Source organism: Schistocerca gregaria, chromosome 7 (assembly GCF_023897955.1).
Source record: "Schistocerca gregaria isolate iqSchGreg1 chromosome 7, iqSchGreg1.2, whole genome shotgun sequence".
NCBI classification, from domain to species: Eukaryota; Metazoa; Arthropoda; class Insecta; order Orthoptera; family Acrididae; genus Schistocerca; species Schistocerca gregaria.
In genome coordinates, this window is record NC_064926.1 from 275296880 (window position 1) to 275317707 (window position 20828).

At 41.2% G+C, this 20828-nt stretch overlaps 1 protein-coding gene across 1 annotated transcript in view; it reads right to left on the reverse strand.

The window, feature by feature from the left end:
- LOC126281214 (WD repeat-containing protein 81) overlaps window positions 1-20828 on the reverse strand; it is a 253643-nt gene that overhangs the window by 133717 nt on the left and 99098 nt on the right. Inside the window, exons 12-14 of the mRNA XM_049979961.1 lie at window positions 16638-16900; window positions 8199-8632; window positions 737-891 (exon numbers count right to left, since the gene is read on the reverse strand). Of these exons, the coding sequence (XP_049835918.1) occupies window positions 737-891; window positions 8199-8632; window positions 16638-16900 (852 nt within the window). The remainder of the gene's footprint in view (window positions 1-736; window positions 892-8198; window positions 8633-16637; window positions 16901-20828) is intronic.

Consider the following 20828-nt stretch of genomic DNA (forward strand, 5'->3'; position numbering starts at 1 on the left):
TCCTAATATGATCTGCAGATCATGTGACAGTCAATGGCATGGTGTTCATTGTTTTTTCCCACCTCACAAAAAAGGTCACCTGACAAAATCTAAGGATGAGACAATGTTGATCACCTTTTTTGGCAGCAAGGATTTGATGCTTAATGAATTTCTACAGAAGGTGGGGAAGATGGGGAGGCAGAAAGATGATGAAACCATACCACTGACTGTCATTTGGTCTCCGGATAGCATTGGTAGCACCAGGTCTCGTCTCCTGTATTGACACGGATACCCAATAACGAGGGACCACAGTGCTACAAAAGATTCCAAAAAAAGCATTTGCTGACAGTTTTCAACAGCTTTACAACCCATGTAGTAGTGTGTTGTAGCTAATGGTGATTACTTTGAAGGTCAGTAAAGGTATTTTGTTTGCAAACTCTTGTCATTTATTTTCTGAGACCATTTAATGAATTTTTCAGATTCATCTCATATATGCCAATTTTAATTAACTTAAAAAGAAAAATAATAAATGAAGACTTTTCAATATAAAAAAGGATATCCATATTTTACAGTCTTTAATCAATTATAGAACTGCTGAAACCTGACATCTAGATCAACACTGAACTGAATAAGTTGTAGTAAGATGCACAGCACGAGATGAAAAATTAACAAATGAATTGTAACATCAGACACTATAACAATTACTGACTAAGGAATTGTGTACCATTTGGCAAACATGAGACAAAATCAAAGATACCTGGTTCAGCACCATTTTGCACATCTTTCTCTGTTTCTCCTGTCTGCTCAACATTGTCACCACTTGATGGCTTAGATTTTTCAGAGTCACCTGAAGAGTCTTCGTCCAATGGAGAAAGCACACCCACTATAGTACTGTCCTCAAAATCACAGCCTCTAGGAAAGAAATTTGGCAATTTTCAACACTACTTAGGTGTAAATTTTCTATAAATAATTTACTAATCTGTGTTTTGAGAAACAGAGAACAGCAGAAAACTTTCAAGGATGTTAACTGGGTAAGTGATATATTATCCAAAATAAACAGAACAGATTATACTGGCAGCACATTGTGTATGATGATTTTAATATTAGTAGTAATTTTGTTAATGCAGTCAATATTTATGTTTAGAGCTAAGGATAAATAAGTATTTCCTCACTATTCGGAAATGCTCTTCACAAAAAACTGCTCTGTTGCTATTTATACATCAAAATAAGTGCTACACTTTTATCATCACTGTACATTTCACTGAAAAGGTTCCCTTTATAGCTCCATAAATTAAAGTTTCTTTCCACACCATCCACTCCATTCATGGATGCAGCAGAAAAATTTGTGGCAACAGTTCATCAATTACAGACAGCTCACTACTCAACTGCCTTTCACCAAGTAAGATGACACACTGGTTTACAGACACAAGATTCACACTTGGCAGTGGAAATTCACAACCCCCTCCAGTCACACAAGTTTCAGTTTTCTCACGCAAGGCAAAATCCAAGATGGAAAGGATAGCTGCTATTCACCGTATAGTGCAGATGCTGAGTTGCAGATAGGCACAACAAAAAGACTGTTGGAAAGTGAGCTTTCCGACAATCTTTTTGCCATGCCTATCTGCAACTTGGCACCACTGCAATATGGTGAGTAGCACCTATCCTTTTCATAAATTTGGGTTTTCTGTTGTCTTCCTAAACAACTCATGATGAATGTTGGGATGACTTCTTTGAAAAGGACTTATTTCCACATTCTAGTACATCTGAGCATGTGTTACATTTCCAATGACCTCACTGATGATGAGGCATCAAACCCTGAACTCCTTTCTGGCAAGTATTCTGGAATTCTAACTTCACCTTTTCTGTCCACATATTTTATCTTTGGATTTGAAGTTAATTATATGGATTAATAAGAAATGAATTGTGGCAGTCTCTCTAACAGTGGTAGACAGAAAAATTAATTGGATTACAATAAAACATCTTTTTAGTCACTATACAGAAATACGAGCACCCCAGATCACCATCTAAAACTTAAAATGCTTTCTTGAAGCATACTTTTTTTATTCTTTAATGAACTTCGTCACAGTAATTCTGGGATATTTTATTAATTGTGTCACTCGTATTACATAATAGTGCAAATCTCTAGTATTTACATTCCTACAGAGAGGTATGCTGGGGGCTGAGAAGTATTTGCATTCATACAGAGAGATGTGTAAGAGGCTGAAAAACAATCAGATCCTATCAGGGGCTGAAGAATATACATATTCTATTTTATGATTTCACAAGATATCAAGCACCTTCACTCAAATGTGAGTCAAATTCTGGTTTTTCAGCTTTTCCATAGCACTTTTTTTATGAAGCCAAAAGGCCTGTGACCAGGAGTGCTGACTACCTCTGTAAACACTCACTGCCATCTTTCTATCACTTCAGCCATGACACCAGTCAGGACATCTGCATACATCTTTAGCACTGAAGAGGCAATCACATACTTTGGATTGATTTTGACAGTTCTGATGATGGGGTTACCCCAGAAATGTGTAACGAAATGATAAATAAAAATTATCTTGACGAAAAAACGAGGATGGAATGATGACAACATTATGAAAAGGATAGATTGCTACTCACCGTATAGCGAAGATGTTGAGTCCAACAAAAAGACTTCTAGACATGTAAGCTTTTGGTCAGAAGGGCCTAAGCCAGACTGCAAGCAACCGCACATGATGGGAAAAGCAATCTGGTGGTGGGAGTAAGGAGGAGTCTGGGGTGGGGAGAGGGAGGGGGAGGGGGAGGGAGAGCAGGATATGGGTGAGGAATGGTAGAATGGTGTTTGTGGGAGCATAAGGGGACTGGAGCAACTGAACCACATTCTCCATAATGGTTTTGTCTATCTCTCGTCATTCCCTGAAATGTGGAATATTCAACCCACTATCCTTCCCACCCCTGCCACAGTGGTATTTCACCACCCAATGAACCTACACAATATCCTTGTCCATCCCTACGCTAACTCTGCTCCCAACTCCTTCCCTTCCCTCATGGCTCATATCCCTGTAACAGACCTACCTCCAAGACCTGTCCAATACATCCTACCACCACCACCTACTTCAGTCTGGTCACAAGGATCACCTATCCCATCAAAGGTAGGGCTACCTGTGAAACCAGTCACGTGATCTACAAGCTAAGCTGCAACCACTGTGCCTCATTCTACATGGGCATGAGAACTAAGAAGCTGTATGTCCACATAAATGGCCACTGACAAACTGTGGCCAAGACACAGCTGGACCAACCAGCTTCCCATCACAATGTTCTTCCTTTTAATGACTGCTTAACAGCCTGTGCCATCTGGAGCCTTACTATCAATACCAGCTATTCTGAATTGCGCAGATGGGAACTCTCCCTACAATTTATCCTACAATCCCGTAACCCTCCAGGCCTCAACATTCGTTAGTCACTGTCCTTCACCCACCTATCCCTTCGTTTCCACTCCACAGCCTTCTTTTCCACAAGCACACTTGCAGTCTTTTATTTCTCTCCTTTTCTAGCTCCAACCTGCCCTCCGCCTAACCTCCTGACTGAACCTAGCTGCACTACCCTCTCTACACCTCGTCCCCGAATGCTCCCACAAACAGCAATTTAGTGTCCCCCCCCCCTGTACCCTGCTCTCTGCCCCCTCCCTGTCTCAGTCTCCTCTATAACCCCACTACCCAAATTGCTTTTTCCATCACGTGCTGTTGCTTCCAGTTTGGCCTAGGCAGCCAGAAACAGTGTGCGACTAACACCTCCACAATATAGTGAGTAGCAGTCTATCCCTTTTGTGACTTTGTCAATTATATTGGCAGCCAAGACAAGAATATTACCATTCACTGCCATATGTTAGTCCAACAAGATACAGAAGCTGTACACTTTAGCGGTATTTGAGAACAATAAATACAACTATTTAAAAACAATATTTTACATATAATTCGACTAAAAGATCTGATGCTGCCATTTGTCTTCCTTAGAACTTAAAATATATAATTGATTCATTTTAAGATGTTACAGAACCAGGTTTAATAATAAATTACATTCATTTAGCAACTTTTGATTGCACTCTACACAATACTTTCCTGTAGCTCTTACTCCAGGTAGTGTCTAGGGGTCTCAATTGAATCCATGTCCTGAGGAACTATTTCTTTCTTTCCATGTCTTAGATAAACTCACTTGTATATGTTACTGTGACTATTCAGTCACAATTATCCAAGAAATTACTTCTGCATGTTGATCAGTCTTTAAACAACAAAATTTCAATGAGTTTCTCACAAGAACTTTATATTCCTCTGGAAATGTTACTGAAGGGCTCAAGGTGAAATTGGAGATCTATGCTAAATGGCGTACCAAAATCCCATCAACAAATTATCAACAAAATTTTACCAGTTGAATTTACAGTTGACCAACAAAACTTCTGGTATTTTCTGTTAGTTTTCAGAATATTAAAGATAACAGGTTGTATATTTCTATATTAGCTGCAGTAGCACAACACTCAGCATTCAACAAGGTGCTTTGACAGAGGCTTTAATCTGTTTTTGATTAATTAGTTACAACTTCCTTTTTTCCTTAGTGTTGAAAGAATTTCCAGTCAAGCTTCAGCCCCAAAAGTATTTATTTCATTTCTGTGATTTCAAATTATTTTCTTGACACTGATAATACATTACACAGGCAAACTGTTTCGCCTTTCACATTCTCACAGTGATGGAAGATAATGTTTATTCTGCACCCAAAACTTTAAATGAAAGCAAAAGACTTATTAGCATGGAAGACAAGCACCTCTAATCCATCACACAGAGATTCCCATCCCACTTCCTGGAATACCTCAAATTCACCCCCTGCCCCCGTCTCCCAACTGGAACCTTCATTGTCACAACTGATGTGACATTTCTCTACACAAACATCACAATACATAGAGATTCTCATCTCTAGAACACATTTGAAAGTATTTTTAAAATGCTATTCATTGTCGCCTTAGCTAACTTCTTTCTTACACATAACTACTGCACCTCTGAGGGCCAGATCTATAAGCAAATCAGAGGGACAACTATGGGAACTAGGATGGGCCTGTTGTGCATCAAAGTTTTCATGAGTCACATGGAAGAGGTATTCCACAAGACCAAAAAGCTAGCTGCTGGACATAGTACAGATTTAATGATAACATCTTAGTTGTCTGGACTACAGTGAAGAACAACTCCTCCATTTTGTACAACAGCTTCACTCCCTTTTCCAAATCAGCTTCAACAAGTTCTTCACCCAGTAGTACACAAGCCTTTAATGCCTCAATACATTACTCTGACACAGCTAAGACTGTCTCACTACAAGCTCTGAAATGACATCATCTCTCCCTGATATCCTTCCTATACCACCTACTGTCACCTTACACTACACTTTAAACCTCTGCAACATTCTTGTCAAATCTACTCCTAGGTTCCTATGCCTATAATTCTTCCTACGGTGCAAAACCTATCCCATGCACCCAACCAGTACAATTTACTCCAGATGTATCATGGGTAAACCACTAAAGTCAGAGAAACATGTGATACTACATGTGATGTTTACCAAGTAACATATTTTCAGGGCACAGAGTTTTATGTACAGAGGAGCACCACCAAACATCTTAGTGCATGGGTGGAACTGCCCTCTTTGAGTATAACCATTACCCAATACCGGAGAAAGCACTACAGCATGACTAAAGGGACACAAGCGAATGCTAAAACACATGATCTACACTCCTGGAAATTGAAATAAGAACACCGTGAATTCATTGTCCCAGGAAGGGGAAACTTTATTGACACATTCCTGGGGTCAGATACATCACATTATCACACTGACAGAACCACAGACACATAGACACAGGCAACAGAGCATGCACAATGTCGGCACTAGTACAGTGTATATCCACCTTTCGCAGCAATGCAGGCTGCTGTTCTCCTATGGAGACGATCGTAGAGATGATGGATGTAGTCCTGTGGAACGGCTTGCCATGCCATTTCCACCTGGCGCCTCAGTTGGACCATCGTTCGTGCTGGACGTGCAGACCGCGTGAGACGACCCTTCATCCAGTCCCAAACATGCTCAATGGGGGACAGATCCGGAGATCTTGCTGGCCAGGGTAGTTGACTTACACCTTCTAGAGCACGTTGGGTGGCACGGGATACATGCGGACGTGCATTGTCTTGTTGGAACAGCAAGTTCTCTTGCCGGTCTAGGAATGGTAGAACGATGGGTTCGATGACGGTTTGGATGTACCGTGCACTATTCAGTGTCCCCTCGACGATCACCAGAGGTGTACGGACAGTGTAGGAGATCGCTCCCGACACCATGATGCCGGGTGTTGGGCCTGTGTGCCTCGGTCGTATGCAGTCCTGATTGTGGCGCTCACCTGCACGGCGCCAAACACGCATATGACCAACATTGGCACCAAGGCAGAAGCGACTCTCATCGCTGAAGACGACACGTCTCCATTCGTCCCTCCATTCACGCCTGTTGCAACACCACTGGAGGCGGGCTGCACGATGTTGGGGCGTGAGCGGAAGACGGCCTAACAGTGTGCAGGACCGTAGCCCAGCTTCATGGAGACGGTTGCGAATGGTCCTCGCCAATACCCCAGGAGCAACAGTGTCCCTAATTTGCTGGGAAGTGGCGGTGCGGTCCCCTACGGCACTGCGTAGGATCCTACGGTCTTGGCGTGCATCCGTGCGTCGCTGCGGTCCGGTCCAGGTCGACGGGCACGTGCACCTTCCGCCGACCACTGGCGACAACATCGATGTACTGTGGAGACCTCACGCCCCACGTGTTGAGCAATTCGGTGGTACCTCCACCCGGCCTCCCGAATGCCCACTATACGCCCTCGCTCAAAGTCCGTCAACTGCACATACGGTTCACGTCCACGCTGTCGCAGCATGCTACCAGTGTTAAAGACTGCGATGGAGCTCCGTATGCCACGGCGAACTGGCTGACACTGACGGCGGCGGTGCACAAACGCTGCGCAGCTAGCGCCATTCGACGGCCAACACCGCAGTTCCTGGTGTGTCCACTGTGCCGTGCGTGTGATCATTGCTTGTACAGCCCTCTCGCAGTGTCCGGAGCAAGTATGGAGGGTCTGACACACCGGTGTCAATGTGTTCTTTTTTCCATTTCCAGGAGTGTATTTAGATTCTTCCACCAGCAATAGTTTCCCTGAACTCCTAGAGTTGAGAACTTGCTGTCCAACATATTGTTGTTTCTTGACACCCTCCAGATTTCACCTCTTTTAAAAATAACACTGTCTCCTTTCTTTTCTTTTAATTACTTATAGAATCAATTTCTCAATTGCTTTTTATTTTCATTTCTCTATCTTTCTCTCTTGTCCTTTTAGGTGTATTTCCATATTCTTTTCCACTATCCGCCAAGTTTGAATTTTATTGTTAATTTCACTTCTAGTTTCTCTTTGCATTAATACATCTTTATTTCTGACACTGTCCTTCTGTTATCTACGAACTGAATCCAGCACAGTGCTTACCAATGCACCATCTTCGATCTCCTATTCTTCCTCGTGTCTTTCCTTTCATTTTTATCTCCCCCTGTCCTCAAAGGAAGTGGGTCCCACTTATTTTGTAGCCTAAGTGACATGTCCCTCCTTTATAACAGTCCTCAACCTATTCCTCTTTTCTTCTAGAGAGAGGAACTAACAGTTCAAAAATGTAGAATATTTTTTTTATAAATTCGTGTATGTTTATAAGCAGTAATTAGAACTTCAACTCTAGGAAGTAAGTACTGGCCAGGTGTTCTGGCTCCTTGAAGTTTTACTGTTTTCTCAAATTAGTTTTCTTTTTGATTAAATCTTCCAGTTACCTACCTCCAATGACTAAAAATGGTTGTTGTCTGTATCGCAAGTGGTAATGTTCTTGCAAAACTGCAAGACAAGTAGCAGTAAATTGTAAAAAGGTGACTGTCGTTACAGACATACGTAAATATTGAGTTACTTGAAAGAGAAAAACAGAGGCTTCTTAATACAACAGAGAAAGCAACGACTTTTTTTTCCCCAAGAAATAGCTTTCATGCAAATAACAATAATTTACTTCCTCTCTCTCTTACACCCCCCCCCCCCCCCCCCTCACGCTAAGTACACTTTTGTTTGTTCACCATCTTTCAAGGTCCTGCATCATGATGAGATCTATTGAATATGACAAATGAATGTGGAGTTACACACTTACTTAAGAGAAGATGTTGCATTTCTAAGATCTGAACCCTGCTGAAAAGAGGCTCCATCACGGCTATAGTAATCTCTGTAGCCTCCAACAGCTTCCACCAAAGGACTCACAAAATTCTCAAGGAATGTTTTGAGTCCTAGACGAACAATTAACTGCAGCAGAAAAATGTGATGGTATAGTTTAACATGTTTGCTGCTCTGCTCACTGTCATCTTCTGTGCCATTCTCATACAGTTTAAGAATCGATGGCATCAGAAACTTAGCAGTATGCTTAGGCCCAAGATGTTTTGCAACAAGATCAAAAAGGTTCCAAGCTGCCAGCACTGATGTTTCAGGGTCTTCCATAAGTTCCTTGATGTATGGAAGAATTAATTCAAGACTTTCTTGCGAAACAGATGAGATTTCAGGGAGTAGAACTGTCAGTTCTTGTTTCATTACCTGCAATATGAAAGTTAATTTAAACAGGATAAAATAATACATCATTATGAATGGAAAAAGCCAGTTACTTACTGCAAAGATGCCTTTTATGTAGCAACATAACAATCATGAATCATATAGCATACATTACTAAAACCTGAGAGCTTCACACACTGTGGAAGAGATAATAATTTCTGATTTGCAAGTGACATTGTCTAAAATACTGAACTTTTGCTTGGATGGAACACAGGCCAGTACCAATTTGGTCAATTTGATTTAGGCCTGCAATTACCTTAACCAAATTTAGGAAAATAATGGTGTTATTTCTTTAAGATCAATCACAGCAGTTATTTGCACTATTATCTTTGCCCATTTTATTAGAGCCTCATATTCAACAACCTCAACATTCATCAAAAAGTAAATTTCTGACCACCACAAAAAGATACAGCAGCATCTAGGCTCGTTGCTAAGTGAGTGCTGGTGTCAAAAGAAGCTTTTCAGTTTACTGTGCAAGACAGTTGCTTGCAGAACTTCTGGCACACAGCTGTGGAGCAACAACACATTTACAAACTGACTGATACAGATGTAATGTATTTTTGTAAAGATTATGTTAATGCTAGCTCAGGGCACAATTTCAAGAGAGTTTCAATAAGTTAATAATTGTAATTTACAAAACTTTCTGTGATCACAAGTAACACCACAGAATGACATCACTGTAACATCTTTGCAAGTTATTTTATTGAGACATAAAAGTGGGTTTTCTGTTGGCAGATTACTCTGAAGTGTCCTCCAAGTTCCTCACAAAGGAAAACCATATACCATACTATTACAAGTATATGCCGATTTTACTACATTATGAAGGATTATATTTTAAGAGATTATTTTAGTTGCAAAAGATTAAAATTGCAAGACAAAATTAAAATTCTAATTGATTAAGAATATGAGCAAAAGATATTACTATGTAAATTAAAAGTGGGAATATGGGAAACATCAAGATTACATAGTTCAAAATGTCTCAGGCTTCAAAACTGGTGTTTCTCGTGTGAAAAGGATTTTAGAAGAAGTGAATAAATATAAAGGCACTGAAAGGGGAATCAGATTTGGCTGTGTTACCCAGAACTGTGTACCTGGACAGAAGTATAAGTAGTCGCTATCTTGCTGTCCTCAAGTCAATTGTCAATCTGTGTCGAAATGATAAAGACAAGGGGTATGAAACCCCCATGACAACACATGGCAATTAGCTTCTCTGCTCCATTTAACATGTTGTCAGCAACCAACATCACATCACTGCTTCAAGATGAATCCAACAGAAGGTGACCCAAGCACTGCTAGAGGCCACAGGTTGCATGGATCTATTCTCTTCCGCAAGATACAGATAAAAAATAAGCCTGGCGGTATGCTAGTGCTAAGTGGTATTTAGGGTAATTATCAAACCAGACCCCTCCAGTTTGCTCTGGGTGAGTTTTCCTTTGCCAAGCACCTAACTGGCCTTCAGCTACCAGAAATATAATTGTTCTATTTCAAGACATGACTTATCTTATGTTTTGTTAATATCCATGTCAGAGCAGATGTGCTCTTAGTCTTTATAAACAAGTTAGTTCAGACAATGTTTCATGGATATTTTTTCTGCTGCCACCAGTGTATTTATCAGTTGGTGATGAGTTTTTGTGTTCATACCAGTCTCATGTGAGTGCTCTGATCCAGGTAGTCAGTGCTTTCTGGTAATGGGAAAAACCGAATGAAAATAATCAGCTCATTCGACTGTAGTTTTGTGCATCAGCTGAGTTAGTCATTCACTCTTCTGAGTGAAACTAGTCTGTGGGTGCAGCCGAATGAAAACAGTCAATTCAGTCAGTTGGATTATCATTCATTATTTTGAGAGAAATCAGTCTGTGGGAGCAACTAAATTAAAACAATTGTTCAGTTGGTTGGACTACTCATTCATTCTTTTGAATGAACCCAGTCAGAGGGAGCAACTAAATGAAAACAGTCCAGTCAGTTGGTTGAAGTTTTGTGTGTCATTTGGTGTTTTTTTTTTTTTTTTTTTTTTTTTTTTTTTTTTTTTTTTTTTTTTTTTTAGTGAAAGAAGTCTGTGTGAGCAACCAAATCAAAACAATCACAAAACTCTGTTTTCTTACAACTCCATACATTACCTTATTTGGGTATAACCCTCCCTTTCAGAACTAGCATACCAATACAGGTGAAAATGAATATCTAATTTGCAATAAATCATTCCAAAATTGTTAATCATCATCTTAAATGTGTGTGCCATTTGTAGCACACAGGATATCTAAGCGACATTTCGGTAACATGTCCAGCCTTGTGCATACTCGCATTAATATGTTCTGTTACTGCTCTGATGCGAGCTAACAGTTCCTGCAGGTCTCCCCCCCCCCCCCCCCCCCCTTTCCCCCAAAACAGTAATGGGGCTCACTCAGCAGGACCTGTGTGTCAGATTTGGTTTGTACTATGCATTCCACGTACTGCGTCAACTGCTGGAGGATGGCCAGTCAATAATAAACATGGGAAAATAAGAAAAACACAGCTTTAGATGTGTGTGAACATTATGCTGCAAACCACACATTTCTGCTTATTTCCATTTCCGAAATATACGTGATCGAAGTTGTAAAGATCATTTTGGAGCATCCTACACATTCATATGAGAGTGTCTAAATGTGCTTGCCTCTGGGTTTTCAACAGACTAAAATGAAGAAACTATCCATGGGCCGGTCCTCATTTAATGCATTCTAAATAAGGTTTGTTATGATCTGTTTACTTCCAATCAATCAAATTTCCACAAACACGAGAAAAGACCTGGGTTTACCCAGGGCAGCTGTATAAAAATCCCTCCAGTATGCCTCTGGATGCCCTCAAAACTAGGACTAATCCAGGGAAACCCAGTGTTGTAAAATTGTAATTTCCCCCTAAGGTAATTACCTGAAATATACTTGTGCACATAGTAAGATGATGATGATGATTATGATGATGATGATGATGATTTGGGATGAGGGGGTGCTCGACATCATGGTCATCAGCGCCCTGATGAAAAGTTAACATGAAATCTCATGGGTGGGAACGAAGGTTGTCGAAACACGTAGAGCAGTTTGTTGTTGTTGTTGTTGTTGTTGTTGTGGTCTTCAGTCCTGAGACTGGTTTGATGCAGCTCTCCATGCTACTCTATCCTGTGCAAGCTTCTTCATCTCCCAGTACTTACTGCAGCCTACATCCTTCTGAATCTGCTTAGTGTATTCATCTCTTGGTCTCCCTCTGCGATTTTTACCGATTTTTACCCTTCACGCTGCCCTCCAATACTAAATTGGTGATCCCTCGACGTCCCAGAACGTGTCCTACCAACCGACCCCTTCTTCTAGTCAAGTTGTGCCACAAGCTCCTCTTCTCTTCAATTCTATTCAATACCTCCTCATTAGTTATGTGATCTACACATCTAATCTTCAGCATTCTTCTGTAGCACCACATTTCGAAAGCTTCTATTCTCTTCTTGTCTAAATTATTTATTGTCCATGTTTCACTTCCATACATGGCTACACTCCATAAAAATACTTTCAGAAATGATTTCCTGACATTTTATAACATACTAAAGTGTGCCGCCCTTCGCCGCCAGTTTAGGGATGAGGCCTGATAGTTCACAAAATTTCATCACTCTGTTAACACTGGTATCGGTATCTGCGAGGACGGTGGGAACAGCAACATTCCAACATGCTTCCTTGGCAGCTTTATCAGCCATGTTGTTACCCTGTATCCCAACGTGGCCAGGTACCTAGCAAAAGATCACCACCTTGCCACAGCGTTGGAACCGCTGTAAGCAGTCATGGATGAGCTGAATCAGCGGGTCTACCTGATACATTTGGTGAAGTGCTTGCAGTGCACTAAGAGAGTTGGAACAGAAGAAAACTCATACAATGATGTCTGTGAACCCTCTCCAATGCCATTAGAATGCCATATAACTCCGCATCATAATTTGTAAATTGTTCTGGAAGATGTACTTTAAAAACCCTCTCAGGGAAAACCACAGAACAACTGAGAGCATACCCCTGCTGGGATCCATCTGTATAAATAACGATAAAACTATGGTACATACTTAAAATAGATCAAAACAAAGATGTAAAAACCATATCTCGAGTACAATTTTTTGGGTACTGTGTCATGCTTAAAATCACTTTGGGCCTCTAAAGACACCAAGACAGCAGTGCGTTCCATCTCTGGGTGTGTATTTTCATGCCCATGAGATCCAGATCCTTAAGGCAGGCCGTAGCACGTATACCAAATGGCTGGGTCGCTCGGGGCTGATTCGTGAACAGTTGTTTGAAGGCGGGTTGGATCACTGAACTAAATGCCAATGACTGGGGTGATGCTGAGATGTTCAGCGCCTGTTGAGCCAAAAGGATACGTCACCAAATCCAGTGTGGTGGTTGACCAGCCTCTACACACAGACTATGAACTGGGCTGGTCTGAAAGGCTTCAGTCGATATTCAAATGCCCGCATGGTGGACAGCAACTAACATCTGGAGGTAGGAAGGACGGGCTGATCCATAGACCACACTGACATAGTCTAACCGTGATCGAACAAATGTCGTATGAAACTGTAGGAGGCAGGACCTGTCAGCTCCCCATGTTTTTCCACCAAGGCATTTCAAAATGTTCAACAACCAGAAGCCCTTTGTTCGTAGCTCTTTCAGGTGCCCTGTTAATTTCGAGTCAAATAATAAACCCAAAGAGCGCACTGTGTCTTGAAAAAGTAAAATACGGTCCCCCATTGTAAGCTCTGGTTGGTTGAAACTCCGATGAGCATGATTAAAATTGACACACACAGTCTTCACAGGTGAGAACCATAAACCAGTTGTCTGGGCCCGGGTTTCAGCCTCATAATGGTCAGTTGTAGCTGCCTCGTTGTCGTCGTAAGATCAGAGGAAGAGTAGAAGATTGCAAAGTCATCCACAAACAAAGAGCATTTGAAAGGGCTCCTGACTGCAGAGGAAATGCCATTCATAGCAATGGCAAACAATGTGACAATGAGGACACTGCCCAGGAGCACCTCTTTCTCCTGAACATAGCAATCAGATATGGCATCGTCAATGCGATAACGAAAATGCTTGTCCTAGAGAAAGGATTGTATCTGAAGTGGCAGGCATCCACGTAGTTCCCATTCATGAAGTTGGCGAAGGATGCTGTACCTCCAAGTAGTGTCATATGCTTTTTCGAGGTCAAAAAACACACAAAGTGAATGGTTTCGGTGTAAGAAGGACTCCTGTATCGCCATCTACAGTAGAATTATGTTGTCAAGAGTGGAACAGCAGTGCCTGAAACCAAACTGGGAGTGGCTCAGGTAACCTCAGGATTCGAGCAGCCAGTCAAGGCGGCAGCTGATTATGCGTTCAAGAGTCTTACCCATACAACTAGTAAGGGCGACACTCCGATAATTGTTAGGGACACTACAGTCCTTATCTGGTTTCCAGAATGGAATTAAGATTGCCTCCTTCCAAGTCGTCGGATACTGTCTATCAAACCAAATCTGATTCAAACAAGAGTGGAGCTGACCTTTTGCTTCAGGGCACAGATGACGAAGCATGGTATAATGGATCTCATCGGGTCCTGGAGCAGTGTCTCTGGCTGCATAAAGCTGATTCCAGTTCCCACATGGAGAATGGAAGGTTGTAGACTTCATTATGCGAGAAAAAATTGAACTTCCTCATCTCTGCAGTCCGACGGAATATCTGAACAGCAGGAACTTGTCTGGATGACTTAGTAACTGTAAATAAGTGTTCAGCTAAAAAGTGAGCCATCTCTTCTGGCGTGTTCACCAAGACCCCATTATGTGACAAGGCCGTAAAGGGCTGTAGACTACCCTTGCCTGAAATCCATCTTATTGATTCCCAAATGTGCGCAGCAGAAGTGTACTGATTAATGAAAGTCGTGAATTCCCTCCAGGAAGCACTCTTCCGTTCTTTGATCACTCGCCTTGCATGTGCTCTCGCAGATCTGAAGACATGAAGATTGTCTGTAGTTGGACACCGCTTGAAGTTCCAAAGAACTGTCTGTCTGGCCCTGATTGTCAATCGAGAGTCGTCATTCCACCGAGGTACAGGCCATCATCAGAGGTGGTTGCTAGACCTGGGGATGGACTCTGCGGCAGCCCTTTGGATCTCATGAGTGATATGGGACACCGCCTCTCGTGAACAATCCTTTTGTTCAAAAATAGCATTTCAACTGTACTGTAACTGATTTGCCCTTGTCCTAGGTGGCAGACGAATCCACACTAGAATGTAAATCTGGAGCCACTTCCCACTGAACTGAATCTGCAATAGCTGTTCAAAAGCAAAGATCAATAGCTGAAGAAGACCCTGTAACTGTGGAAAAGTAAGTCATCTGACCCGCATTCAGAAGGCATATATCCGGATGAGTCGCTCAATCAGCCAACTCTGGAGCAAGTAGTAGCCGAACCCACACCCCCATCTCACACTTTTTTTCCACTGAAGGCTTTCTGACATTATTGTCGCAGACAATGGCCCCTCAATTTGCATCTGCAGAATTCTCCCCTTTCTATGACAAAAATTGCATCACTCCAGTTCACACAGAACTCTTCCACCCCACCTCAAATGGACTAGCAGAACATAATGTCCACACTTTTAAAACCCAAATATCTATACTTCACCACCACTATCCCCTGGATGAGGTTCTCATTCTTTTATTTGGGATTGTACAGATCAACCTTGCAGGATATCTTGTCTCCGGCTGAGGAATTTCACTGTTGGTCTCATTGGTCCTTACTAGCTAACCTTCACCCCACAGTTCATAGCCCCCAACTTGGCAGTGTAGCAGCTAATGCTTTTCACTTACAGACCAAGTGTGGCCCATGGTTTTCAATAAGGGATGCTATCATTGGTGTTCAGCAGTAACTTCCAAATTACTAGGCAGAGCCATGGCCAAGCTGACACTTCAGGATGGCATAATGTGCTACAAACATGTCAACCAATTTAATGTGATCCTTCTCCTGAACAGAGAAACTGTCACTTCCTTTTGTTCCAAAGATGGAGCCACCTGACATCTCCATGCCAGACACCATCAAGCCATCAAGCCATCTCACCTGCTGCTGGCAGCCAGCTCACTAAAGGAAGGGCCTTCAACAGCTCCACACACACCGTGTCATTACTAACACCAATGGTTATGGACATCATCCTCCCCAAGCACCTTGGCCACTACCATGGAACCTGTCTACTCTAGGAATATTTAACTGAGCTTCACTAATTCATTCTTGCACAGGAAGAAAAGATTTCAAAAATTTGTGACAAAGACATCAGGTGATGGAGAGAAGAAACATTGGATGACAGATTACAAGACACATGTATTTACCTTATTCCACCTGCCTGCTTTAAGGCAACTTATCTCCATTATATCTTCTCCATTTTTTTACGCTCCTTTCCCTCAGTTTTTCTACTTAGCTCTGCTTTCTATCTCCTGTTTCTTTATGTATATACTACTACTACTACTACTACTACTACTAATAATAATAATAATAATAATAATAACAACAATTATTATTATTATCATCTTTTTTTCATTTCTGATAATCCATCTACAACAATGATTTCTTTCTTAAACCATTTAACTGCCTGTAACGCAAAATCAGTAATCTGGTCTTCAGACCCAGATATTTCAGTGTCATCATCTCCTCGTGATCCAGGGTTCTCTATGGTTTTCTTTTCCCCTATCATTTGCTTATGTGTTCATCTACACTTTCTTATCTATATGTATATCTTCTCTATAAGGAGAAACAAATGAATATTCTGGAAGCTGCAGGTTTGATACTCATTTTTCCTTTTTGCATCTGTTAACACAGCATAGATTGATTCTGTTTTAATATTTAACAATTCAGTGTCATTTGATCAAAATATTTTTAACATCCATATTTTAAGTTTAAAATCTTAAATAAAAGAAAAACCACTTCGTTTATTGCTTATATTTTACAAAACAGAATTTTAAAAATCGTAAATCAAAACAAGGGACAAACCTTGACTTTCAGTTTGTTTATTTCAGTAATAAAGTTTATTATCTTCTCAGCAATGTCGGGTTCAACAGTCTCCTGCAGGTTCAAAAATGACATTTCCCTAACAAGGCTGCAGAAATCATGGTGACGGCAGAGAAGTTTTGTGAGAGTCAAGAAGTGTGCTGGAAACGGGAAGGCACAGTGGGCTAACAGTGGTTGCAGCAGCTGGTGAGCAGATGGAGGCGGAAGGCCACGAGATGTTACTGCAGGCCGCCGCCCACAGGAATCTGTAAATATATGTAATTATAACACACAGTTATTCTCATTGAGTGACATTTACATCTACATTCCAGAAACTATAGGAAAATGTATACAAAATCTTTCATTAATGTAACATTTGATTAAGCTGTCTTGCTATTCTGTTGACAAATTGAGTGTGAGAAGAATGATTGCTTATGCTGATATTTATGCAAACTGCATTTCATTCTGCATTCAGATACCATACTGAACATTTGTAAGATGGTGCACATTATTCTTGGCTTCCTCCGAATATACTGATATTTATGCAAATTGCATTTCATCCTGCATTCAAACCCCTTACTGAGCATTTGTAAGGTGCTGCACACTATTATTGAACTCCTGTGGGAAAATTCTCTCCCAGAATAGCTGTGTCACAATTGTAATATTTCTCAGAAAATCTATCAAGAATGTAACAGACATGATGATGTGTTTCTGGGTTCCTATCAAAACTTGCAATTACCTTTTTACACAAAACATTTTGCCCACTTGTAACTGTCTTAAAGTACTGTGTGCAGTGACCACATGAGTGCTAACAATCAGCAGTTACAGAGCACAAGCAGTAGTACAATTGGCAAACGATACATAACAGGATCAAATATTGGGGATATGCGTTGCTGAACAAAAAGGCACTTTCATAGCAAAACATATGCTCACATAAGATCACAGTATGTGCCGTTGAGTCAGGTTTGGGTTTAACATCCCACTGACGAAGTGGTCATTAAGGTGGACTATAAGTTTATATCGAGGGAAGGATGAGGAAAGAATTTGACCATGTCCTTTTCAGAGGACCTTCCTGATATCCACCTTAAATTATTTACAGAAACTGCAGCAAATCTAATTCTAGGTGTTCACATGGGGATCTGAACTGCTGTTCTCCTTATAGAAGTGCAGTGTAATAATCACTGTGCTGCCTTGCTACGTAGCACATGTAAGACCACTCCATGCAGCAATTCAACATGAAAATTTGATCAGTGATTGAAATACTGTGTGCAAAATAGAATAGTCAAATTGACAGGAAATGCAAAAACATCAAGTAACCAAGGTAACATGACAAAACCTTCACACATTCTCATGGTTCACCTTTTGGATACATTCAACATTGACTGCTAGGCCAACCAAGTACGCATCACATAAAACAGCAATATTGCAGAGCAGAATGTACCTACATTTATCAGGTGCATCCACTGTAGAAATGCATAGTTCAAGAAACAGATGCCCTTCTTTTGTTATTGTTCATCTAGATTTATTTGGCGTTTCTATTTTCTCTTTCCCTACTGGGTATTTGTATGACAATTTACTCAAATAATTGCTTATTCATCTCACTGTCAAATGGTGCAAGGTTATATGGTCTTATATGCCAAAACCTAAATGTTCATTGAACATTTACGGAACCATGAAACAAAAAAAGGAACATTAAAGTTACCGATAATAATTTTTGTCGAATTGTAGACATTTTAAATTAGTTTTGTGGTTAAATTACGAGTCATTTATAATGCTACTTTTTATTTACCAGCATAGTATTTTTCCCCAATTTGGCATGGTCTGCTACTTCAGATCTCGAAATGCCCATTGTCAAAAGTTTAAGGTATACCACTAAAATACGTAAAACAGTTGGCAGGTTCCCAATGAAAATACAGCTGTTCTCTCACTGGAACACAAAATTTATGCCACTAAAATGTGATATACTGAAATGTGGACACCAAAGATACCAAAACCTAGGAAACTGTCCTGCCAGAGAAAGCAATGTGTGATGGGACTATAGTAAGATATGAGAGGATGATTTTATCCTGCCCTTTGATGCAGGCCAGAACATTAGTTTCTACATCTGAAGACTTTTGCACCTCACCTCCAACCATACTCCTTCTCATGGGTGGATGACCACCTCGGTCAACTGTGAGACTACAGCCTATAGAGGAAAGTTACAGTCTTCAAATTTTCCACCTGTAACACCCACTGGCTGCTAAATCAGCTTGCTCAATGTTAATGAATAACAACAAATGAGAAACATTTTTTCCCTGGTGATGCCTTGTATGCTACACAGCCTTCAGGAGTGCTTAAGACTCTCGTGCTCTAAACAGTGAATGCATGTGATAGGAAAACCTTGAAGACTTAAAATCACCGAAGGATGCTGAGCAGCTAAGGGAATCACCCACCTGTGCACATGATATTAAAATTATCACATTCTTCTAAATTTTATAAAATAATTATCCAAAATTCATATTTGGACAATTTAGTTCCCTAAAATTAATAACATTTAAAACAATTACACGATCCTTAGGAAGCCAAGTGGTGATTTATTCAAACACTGACGTAAAATTCATGGAGCAATCAAGCAACTAAAGAACAACAGAAAAAATGTCTGATGTGAAATATCAAGAGTCACCAAACTCATTTCCAAAACACAGCAGTTTGGATTAATCCCAAAGATCATTGTTGCCTGAAGACAGTTACTGAAAAATCATCCACATGTGAAAAATCAACAGTATGACAACTACAGTCCAGATGTAAGGAGTGTATTTTGTATGTGTGTCACTCCATGAGAAATCATACCAGACAATGAAGGCTGCACAGTTTATGGTAACAGCAAAGTTTAGACCCATTCACAGCTTTTCCATTCAGGGGTGTGTAACACCACTTCTTTGAAGGCTGAAGGAGCAATCTCCTTTATTTGCTAAAAAAACATTCAACAGCTTAGAGTTTATAAAATATTGTCATGATCTTCATGATCTGGACTCACAGTGTAGAAGAACTCCAGAATTTCCTCTCCAAGCTCAACTCCTTTGGTTCCATCAGATTCACCTGGTCCCACTCCAAATCCCATGCCACTTTCCTTGACGTTGACCTCCATCTGACCAATGGCCAGCTTCACACACCCATCCACATCAAACCCACCAACAAGCAACAGTACCTCCATTATGACAGCTGCCACCCATTCCATATCAAACGGTCCCTTCCCTACAGCCTAGTCCTTCGTGGCAAACAAATCTGTTCCAGTCCTGAATCCCTGAACCATTACACCAACAACCTGAAAACAGCTTTCGCATCCCGCAACTACCCTCCCGACCTGGTACAGAAGCAAATAACCAGAGCCACTTCCTCATCCCCTCAAACCCAGAACCTCTTTCAGAAGAATCCCAAAAGTGCCCCACTTGTGACAGGATACTTCCCAGGACTGGATCAGACTGTGGCTCTCCAGCAGGGATACAACTTCTTAAAATCCTGCCCCGAAATGAGATTCATCCTTCATGAAATCCTCCCCACTCCACCAAGAGTGTCTTTCCGGCGTCCACCTAACCTTCGTAACCTCTTGGTTCATCCCTATGAAATCCCCAAATCTCCTTCCCTACCCTCTGGCTCCTACCCTTGTAACCACACCCGGTGTAAAACCTGTCCCATGCACCCTCCCACCACCACCTACTCCAGTCCTGTAACCCGTAAGGTGTACACAATCAAAGACAGAGCCACGTGTGAAAGCACCCACGTGATTTACCAACTGACCTGCCTACACTGTGACGCATTCTATGTGGGAATGACCAGCAACAAACAGTCCATTCGCATGAATGACATCTCTGCCCAAACTCTTTGCCTTTAAATATGTCTGCTTGTGTGTGTGCGTGCGCGCGTGCGTGTGGGCGCGCGCGCACGAGAGAGAGTGTATACCTGTCCTTTTTCCCCTCTAAGATCAGTCTTTCCGCTCCCGGAAATGACTCCTTAGCCCCTCCCTTAAAACCCACATCCTTTCGTCTTTCCCTCTCCTTCCCTCTTTCCTGACAAAGCAACCATTGGTTGCGAAAGCTTGAATTTTGTGTGTATGTTTGTGTTTGTCTGTGTGTCTATCGATCTGCCAGTGCTTTCGTTTGGTAAGTCACATCATCTTTGTTCTATATTTTTTAAATATTTTAGTTACAACAAACC